At 37.9% G+C, this 9,527-nt stretch overlaps 1 protein-coding gene across 1 annotated transcript in view; it reads right to left on the bottom strand.

Annotated features, from left to right (window-relative positions):
• The window catches only part of Tbc1d8b (TBC1 domain family member 8B), a 113,307-nt gene that overhangs the window by 84,969 nt on the left and 18,811 nt on the right, over positions 1-9,527 (bottom strand). The window contains exon 2 of the mRNA XM_055618378.1: positions 1,025-1,135. Coding sequence (XP_055474353.1) covers positions 1,025-1,135 — 111 coding nt within the window. The remainder of the gene's footprint in view (positions 1-1,024; positions 1,136-9,527) is intronic.

The raw sequence follows: 9,527 nt of genomic DNA, 5'->3' as shown, positions 1-9,527 counted from the left end.
CACACACACACACACACACACACACACACACACACACACACACACACTTTAGAATAGAGGTGAAAAGAAAAGAGGAAATCAGCCATTCAATATTAAAAAGGCCATAAATAAAACATTCTAATTTTGTTCAATGCTATGACGGAATTATTAAAAAGGTGTCAAACTGTCATTGTGAGTTTTCTAAAAAGATGATTCTGATCTGTATTATTAGGAAGATTCACTGCAATCTCTTCTTCACACTACCTGCCTGAAATATACACTGTGGAAAGTCTGGACAATCTGGGCATGAATGATTATGTAGAACTACCTGTAAATCATTCCTTTATATTTCAAGGTTACAATGCCTTTTGTAAAACAGCATGTATATGAATAAAAAATTCAAATGTTCAGGCTTCTACTTTTTAAGGGAACGGCCTTTAAGCATAGGCATAAACTCCAGTCTCTCCTCATCTCAATTATTAGAAGAAAACATCAAGAGCACTGATATTTAATGGAGAAAGTCCAATCTTCCCAGCATTTTGGTAAATAATTACTAAATTGATAAAAGGAGTCAGGTAGCAAGAACACTGACCAAAGGATGCTCAGAATCTGCATTACTGGACCACATACTTCAGATCTCTCATATCAGTAGAGTTTTAATCTCCCAATAACCTATAATCACTCTTAAACGTAGGTCTTTCTCTTTTCTCAAAGAATAATTGCGTTTAACTTGCTTCCAAATCTCAAAACAAATAGAAAGTAAAAGTAAACTTGAATATTCAGTTTTATTACATACAAAGTACTTGTAACAATGCTTAGTGTACAGTGACATCCAATATTAATTGATTTTGTTTTTATATAAGATATCCTATACATTTAAACATAATTAAAATCCTAATTAATAAGAATGTTTTAGTAAAATCATTTTCATTTCAGTAATTATTAATTCTTCAATTTGGAATTTAAAGTTCAATTGGTTCTAATATAATTATCTTAGCTCTTGATTCTATTTCAATTGTAAGGCTTTTTAAACAGTCATACTTACCACATGCAATTGACAAATAAACTTGAGAATCTGGTGTCTGGTGTAGGATGCGAAATGGAGCCACTTTAGCAGTAGAGTCTAAGACAGAATCAAGAGTCCCAACCAGAAGCCCTGTTGGAATATAAAAACTGTTAAAACAAGGATTCACAAGAACTCAAATATGTATTCATTCATAGGACAAATTAATGAACTTACCTTATAAATTCTACTCCAAAGTCTTCATTGAGATTTTTTTTAAATAAATATATTTTTGGAGGACAGGGAGACAGTTCATTCAGGGACTTGAGTTCAATCCCTAGAACCTAGATTAAAAATGCCAGTCATGATGGCACACACTTTGTAATTCCAGCACAGGAGAGGTGGAAGTAAGCTGGGTCCCTTGGGATTACTGATTAGCCAGCCTAGTCTACTTGGTGAACTCCAGACCAATGGGAGACTGTGATTCAAAGGGGAAAAGGGGGAGATGACACCTAAGGAACAACATCCAAGGGTATCCTCGGGACTCCAAGTCCATGCATACATATACACACAGTCGTACCTACCCAGACATAACACACACACACACAAATACATGTTTAGAATAAAAAGACCAATATTTATCACTATAAGCAGCATTTGGGAAAACAATCATTTACTCAATATATGGGAGGCTCAATTGCCCAAATCTTTAATTTGCAAGACTAAAAAAGTTCTGTAATAAGGTTGTGTATTTCTTAGACAAAGAAGTAGAATTTAGTACCAGGGGCTATGCGAGACTCAATTCTGGCTTTGTCACACACTCCAATTTGAGCATGTTAATTAGTTTTCATTTCTATATCCTCATTTGTAAAATAGGAGGACAAAACAGAATTGATTGCAAAGGGTATTGTAAAGATAAACTAGCCTGAAACTAGAAACAACGAGGGATATCCCTCAGTTGAAGAATGGATAAAGAAAATGTGGTACCTTTACACAATGGAATACTACTCAGATATTAAAAAGAAAAAAGAAAAACAAAGATATCATGTAATTTGCAGGCAAGTAGATAGAAATAGAAAAGATCATCATGAGTGAGGTCACCCAGACCCAGAAAGATACACACAGTATGAACCCATTTATAAGTAAGTATTAGCCATAAAGTACAGGATAACTATGCTGCAAATCCACAGACACAGAGAAGCCAAGAATGGCCCAAGGGAGGATGTTTTTCTTTAATCTCACTCAGAAGAGGAAATAAAATAGACACCTGAAGTAGATGGAGGGAAGGGTCTGAGTGGGAGAGGGGGTAGGGAGAATAATGTAGGTGGGCATACAGTTTGGAGAGAGCAGGCAGTGGGGGAGCAGGAGAGAGAATGGAAATAGGAGTCTATGCAGAAGACCCTAGCTGAGACTCCTAGCAGTAGGGATTAAGGAGCCTAAAGTGGATACTTCCTATAGCCAGGTGAGACTTCCAGTGGAAGAAGGGGGACAACCCACCCATCAATCCTTTGAAATAAAATTGTTTAAAAATAAAATAAAATAAAATAAAGCGAGATAAAAGTTTTGCCTATTGACATGTGTCAAATTACTATAGCACCATGTAGTGGGTTTAAATTAAGCCTCTTTAAAAATTGTAGTGGCAAGCTTTCCTAGTCCATATGGCAGGTAGTTCATCCCTTACAAGAAAATGAAGCAGGATTTTAAAAAAAAAAAAAAGGCTTCTACAATGGCAGCATGTAGACTATAAAGGAAAGAACTAATTTGAAACAGTCAAAAGTTAGGGTATGTGCAGGGGATGCAGTTGATGGTAGAGTGTTTGCCAGCATGTAGAGACCCTGGAACTTGATCTTCGGTACTACAAAAGAAACATAAAAGTAAGGCTTTTGTATAGGAAGACCTAATGATTGTTTGCATTTCCTCAGTGTGTCTCATTATGTCCCCCTTTTCATTTCTGATTTTGCTGATTTGGATAGTTTTTCTCAGCCTTTTAGTTAGTTTGGCTAAGAGTTTGTCTATCTTGTTGATTTTCTCAGAGAACCAGTTCTTGGTCTCATTGATCCCTTGAATTGTTTACTTTGTTTCTAATTCATTGAAATCAGCTCTGAGTTTGATTATTTTCAATGGTCTACTCCTCGGGAGCCTACTACACAAGGCCCCTGAAAGACTTTACACACCAGGGTATTAAAGCAGATGCTGAGACTCATAGCCAAACATTGAGCAGAGTGCAGGGAATCATATGAAAGAAGAGGGAGCTAGTAAGACCTAGAGAGGACAGGAGCGCCACAAGGAGAGCAACAGAACCAAAAATCTGGGCACAGGGGTCTTTTCTGAAACTGATACTCCAACCAAGGACAATGCATGGATATTCCCTAGAACCCCTGCACAGTTGTAGCCCATGGCAGCTCAGTGTCCAAGTGGATGTCCTAGTAATGGGAACAGGGACTGTCTCTGATATGAACTCAGTGGCTGGCTCTTTGATCATCTCCTCCTGACAGGGGAGCAGCCATACCAGGCCACAGAGGGAGACAATGCAGCCACTCCAGATGAGACCTGTTAGGCTAGGGTCGGATGGAAGGGGAGGAAAACCTCCAGTATCAGTGGACTGGGAGTGGGACATGAGAGGAGAAGAGGGAAGAAGGGTGGAATTGGGAGGGGACAAAGGAGGGGGCTAGAGCTGGGATACAAAATGAATAAATAATTAAAAAATAAATATAAAATAAAAAAGGTGTGAATTGAAGGTTTTATTGAAGAATCAAGCACTAGCAAATCTAGACAGATATTATTTTAGAACAGGTACTGGCTAAGAGACATTTGGAATGAAAGAGAGAGGGGAAATGATTAGATATCTGCTGGGGTTTGGTCTGATGCTTGCATTTTGATGCTAATTACTGGCCTTTAAGATTTGGTTACTGCCTTATCTTTGTTGTGTAAACCTGCCTTAAGACATTACACCTGACTGGTTCATTAAAAGGCCTAAAACCTGGGCACTGCAGAATGGAGTAGGCATGGCTAAGGTACCTCGGCTTTGGGAACAGGAAATTCACAGGAAACAAGACACATGGACTGGAAGAGAGGAGGAAGGAGCACACCAGGATGTGTTAGCCTGGAGAAGAAACCACGTGGGCAAGGAGGAAGGACTCCAAGAATGGCATGAAAAGGCCCAGATGAAGAATACAAGCAAGTATTTTTAAGATTATGGATGGAAGGTAGCCCATATAAGGACGGTTAAGGCAGATGCCATTGGATGGGGGCTGGGAATCGGATGGTGAGGTTAAGACAGCATAGGTGAAATACCTGCCCAGCCCAAGGTGAATAAGGCAATTATAAAATTTAACAGGTGTCTTATAAATTGTGATAGCAGGTTAAATAATATGGCCCTGATAATCATAGGGCAAATTATAAATAACATTATTTAGCCCAACACCCATTTTATTTACAACATACTTCAGCTAGTGAGGAGGGAAATATCCGAGAATTTCAGCACACAAAGAAAGATAATTAAGCATCAATGTAGTAGCTCTAATAAATTGAGCATTTGATCAAGTAAAAAGGAAAGAGGAGCTAAGCATATGCAGATAGTCTTCTAAGAGTACCATGAGTGCAATTACTCAGGAAATGAGGAAGGCAGGAGAGTGAAAATATTCCAAGGACAAAAGGGTAGTAGCAAAATATAATGAAAAGAAATTGACTTAAAAATCAATTTGTGTGCATACATATATAAATACATATAATAAATTGACAAAGTTGTCTAGATAAAGAAATTAAAACCCCTGAAAGTATATTGGAATCCCACCACTTAGGAATTCAAATCCAGCTTTAGTTACATACCAAGTTTGATGTCACCCTGGTCTATATGTCCTATCTCAAAGGGGGAAAAGTAGGTATTTATTTACAACAGGGCAGTTTGGCTGCTAGTTTACTTGACACTTGTCTTCCAAGAGTTTAATTTTAAACAAAGTCTGGGAAAAAGAAAAATTCATAGTTGCAAGAAAAGCTACTCATTTATTTATGAGATTTTTTAATAAAACTAAATTGATATTTCTTTTTTCATACACATTTTAAAAGGTTCTATTTAAATAACTGGTAAAAAAAAAATGGGTAAAGTTCAGCAGAAAGAACAGTGGTGGTATAGATATATCCAGGAAGGCAGAGAGGACAGGAGAGGACACAAAATCATTTCCAAGTAACACAGCAATCCTCTGATAGATTTTGACACCAGGGACAAAATGGTCAAAATCACTGACAATAACCGTTATTATTATTATTTTGACAACAGAAATGTTGACAGTATGCATTGCATAATATAAAAAGGAAATTGTTAAGCTTTCATAAGTGCATGAAATTAGGTTTTTAATATAAAACTATGCAACAAGTAATTTGGAAGCTAGCACGAGAATACATTTCTAGTCACTGGGGGAGACTCCCAGCTCATGAAGCTGTAATCATCATCAAGCCCCTGCAAGTCATACAGGAATTAATAATATGTGCCAATGTCTGGGTTATGAAAATACAACAGATGGAAGAGGAGGAGGACCTCTCCTATCAGTGGACTTGGAAAGGGGTAGGGAGGGAAGGTAGGATTGGGAGGGAATGAGGAAGGGGGCTACAGCTGGGATACAAAGTAAATAAACTGTAACTAACATTAAAAATAAAAAATTAATTAAAAATCTTTTAAAATAAAAAATAGAGTATTTTAAAAAATTTCAAAACTGCCAAGTTACATGATTTTTTTAAAGGCAGTTATTTTTTTATGAACAATAATTACTATACACAAGCCAGTCTTTTTGGCTGGATAAGGAACCTCAGACTTCGGAGATGAAAATTATCCTGACTAGCCCATATAATCTTACCTCCTAGCACATTTACTTTCTCTATAATATCCCTTGCCATTACTTCTCTAAGGCTGCCTATTTCTAAAATAAAGAAGGAATTATATTTCCATAGTCAGGGCCCGTTATTTGGGTTTATGATCAGTACACACAGCTCTGCACATAGAATGACTCCGCTCTTTGTTTAATGCTATTGTCAGTATCCTAAAATCTTTGTGATTTGAAGGGATTTAGTTTTCATTTTACAGTTAGTTCCATCAACTTTACAGCCTATCCTGGATATAGTGGTTAAAAGTGTCACTCAAACCTGACTACTAAACCAGATATGGTGGCTCCTTTCTATAATACCAAGAGTTTGAAGAAGCCAGGAAAGTCATGGGATCAAGGTCATCCTCAGCTACACAGCAAGTTCAAGACTGAGTTGGGTTATCTGAGACCTATCTCCCAACAAACCAAAACCAAACCACCCCAATACCCGATAAGGTCTGAACATACAGAGACCATTATATTATAGACTCCATGATTTATTTTATTAATTTTTCAGTATCCAGGGCCTTGTGCATGCTAGGCAAGCTCTCCAACACTAAGCAACATCTACAGTTAACTCCCATTGATCTGTTCACTGTTTACTATTTCAGCACTGTAACTGAACTGCTGGCTTGTCTTCCCTTTGTCTTTGTGGAAGAAGCACTGTACTCCTATAAAAGATTTTAAAATAGAAAATGTACAAGAAAATACAATCCCTAGTGCTGTCAACATAACCGAGAACCCATTTCATCAAACATCTGTCCTACAAAGGGTTTTCAACTTGAGCCTGTCTGAGCCTTTAATGTGACTGTGAATTCTCCATATCAGAAACTGGGCATCTCAGCAAGGCCTAGCACAGGTCTGAGGGTACAGGCTGGCCCTGGGTGGTGGTAGTGGATGATACCCAGGGCAGCACAATCACATAGGAACCCAAACACATTTCTGTCATGTTTTCAGCCATGTTTCTCTGCAGCTCTAGTAAACAGAAGGCTGCTCCTCCATTTCTCAACCTAAGGCCTACTGCAGGTGAGAGGAAAGGGTGTGTGCTGGTAAATGGCTAGTTGCTCAGTGCTGCTACTACAAATCAATTTGCATAGCCCAATGCATGTGTGCTTTACCGCCACTATTTGGCACCAAAATATAAGTCTTCATCTACGAAGCCAAAAAAAAATATACATGACTCTTACATGAAAGCTTATACAAAGCTAAAACAAAACTAACATAGAATACAAAGCTCTATTTTTTCTAATTTTTTTAAAATTTTTTATTAACTACACTTTATTCACTTTGTATCCCCCCCATAAGCTCCTCCCTCCTCCCCTCCCGATCCCACCCTCCCTCCCCCTTCTGCATGCATGCCCCTCCCCAAGTCCACTGAGAGGGGAGGTCCTCTTCTCCTTCCTTCTGATCTTAGGCTATCAAACATCTAACCTGTTGTTCTTTTAATGTAGCCTAAGATGGCTAGCTGTTTTGGAAACCAAATATTATTAAATTATGCTTGCGATAAGAAATGCATTCACCCTTCTTATAAGTGTAAGCACTGAGCTAGGTATTATTTGTACAGTAGAAAGGATTTTAAAATATACATATATATATATGTATATTTTATATATATATATGTGAGCTAGGCACAATGGTACAAGCTTTTTTTCATTTTATCTATATCTATCTATCTATCTATCTATCTATCTATCTATCTATCTATCTATTTATTCACTTTGTATCCTAGCCTCCTCCCTCATCTCCTCCCAATTCTACCCTCCCTCCCTCTTCTTCCCCTATGTCTATCTTGTTTATTTTCTCAAAGAACCAGCTCTTTGTTTCATTGAGTCTTTGAACTGTTCTGTTTGTTTTCAGCTCTGAGTTTGATTATTTCCAGTCATCTACTATTTGGGTGTGTTTGCTTCTTCTTTTTTTTTTTTTTTTTTCTAGTGATTTCATGCGTGCCATTAATTTCTTGTATGAGATGCCTCAAATTTCTTTATGAAGGCACGTAATAATATGAACTTTCCTCTTAGCACTGCTTTCATTGTGACCCATTAATTTGGATAAGATGTACCTTCATTTTCATTGAATTCTAGGAAGTCTTTAATTTCTTTATTTCCTCCCTGACCCAGTTGTCATTGAGTAGATAGGTGGTTCAGTTTCCATGTGTGTATATGCTTTTTTTCTATTTCTGTTATCGTTAAGGCGTAGTTTTAGACCATGATGGTCTAATAGGATACAAGGGATTATTTCAGTCTTCTTGTATCTTTGTGCCCAATTATATGGTCAGTTGTGGAGAAGGTCCCATAAGATGCTAAGAAGCTACACTCCTTTGAGTTTGGGTGAAAAGTTCTGTAGACATCTATTAGGTCCATTTGATTTAAGACTTTTGTAAGTGTCATTATTTCTCTGTTTAGGTTCTGTCTTAATGATCTGTCCCTTGGTGAGAGTATGAAGGTATTAGGTATTAGGTATTAGGATCGATGTTTGACTTAATCCTTAATAATGTTACTTTGACAAATGCAGGAGTCCTTGTGTTTGGTGCATAGATGTTCAGAATTGTGATGTCCTACTGGTGGATTTTTCATTTCATGAAAATGAAGTGCCCTTCTCCATCTCTTCTGATTCATTTTGGTTGACTATCTGTTTTATTAGATATTAGCATAGCTACTCCAGCTAGCTTCTTGGGTCTGTTTGCTTCGAAAACCTTTTCCCAGCACTTTATTCTGAGGTAGTGTCTATATTTGTTGCATAATTTTGTTTCTTGAATGCAGCAGAATGTTGGATCCTGTTCCCGCAACCATTCTGTTAGTCTAGGACTTTTTATTGGAGAATTGAGACCATTGATGTTAATAGATATTAGTGCCCAATGAATGTTAGTTCCTTTTATTGTGGAGTTGCTGGTGACTGTGTGTTTGTGTGCTTGTTTTCTTTTGCTTTTTTGTTGTGATGGTGTCTTTATCCCGTGTTTTCTTGGGTGTAGTTGATATAGTTTGGAGTTTTCCTTCTAGTATCTTCTGTAGGGTGGATTGATGCATATATATTGTTTAAATTTAGTTATGTCATGGAATATTTTGTTTTCTCCATCTATGCTGATTGATTATTTTGCTGGATATCGTAGTCAGGGCTGGAACCTGTGATCTCTAAGCTTCTGCATGTTATCCACCTAGGCCCTTCTGGCTTTCACAGTTTCTGTTGAGAAGTCTGGTGTGATTCTGATAGGTCTACCTTTATATGTTACTTGGCCTTTTTCCCTTGCTGCTTTTAATAGCTTTTCTTTATTTTGCAGATTCAGTGTTTTGATTATTATGTGGGGGGAGGAGTTTCTTTCCTGGTCTAGTCTATTTGGTGTTCTGTAGGCCTCTTGTATGTTTAACAGCATCTCTTTCTTAAGCTTGGAAATTTTCTTCTATGATTTTCTTCCAAAGTAAGGGGTACACGGACTATTTCTAACAGGATCTCAAGGGCAGGCTGTTTGACACCCCCCCCCAGGGGAGGAGCAGTCTGTTAGGCCACAGAGGAGGACTTTGCAGCCAGCCCTGAAGATACCTGATAAAACAGGGTCAGATGAAAGGGGAGGAGGTCCTCCCCTATCAGGGGACTTGGAAAGGGGCAGGGAGGAGACCAGGGAGGGAGTGTGGGGTTGGGGAGGGAATGAGGGAGCGGGATACAGCTGGGACACAGAGTTAACAAAATGTAACTAA

This window comes from Psammomys obesus, unplaced genomic scaffold, assembly GCF_907164565.1.
Source record: "Psammomys obesus unplaced genomic scaffold, mPsaObe1.curated_primary_1811, whole genome shotgun sequence".
Taxonomy (NCBI): domain Eukaryota; kingdom Metazoa; phylum Chordata; class Mammalia; order Rodentia; family Muridae; genus Psammomys; species Psammomys obesus.
Note: the sequence above shows the minus strand (reverse complement) of the source record. Positions and strands in the feature narration are given on the sequence as shown.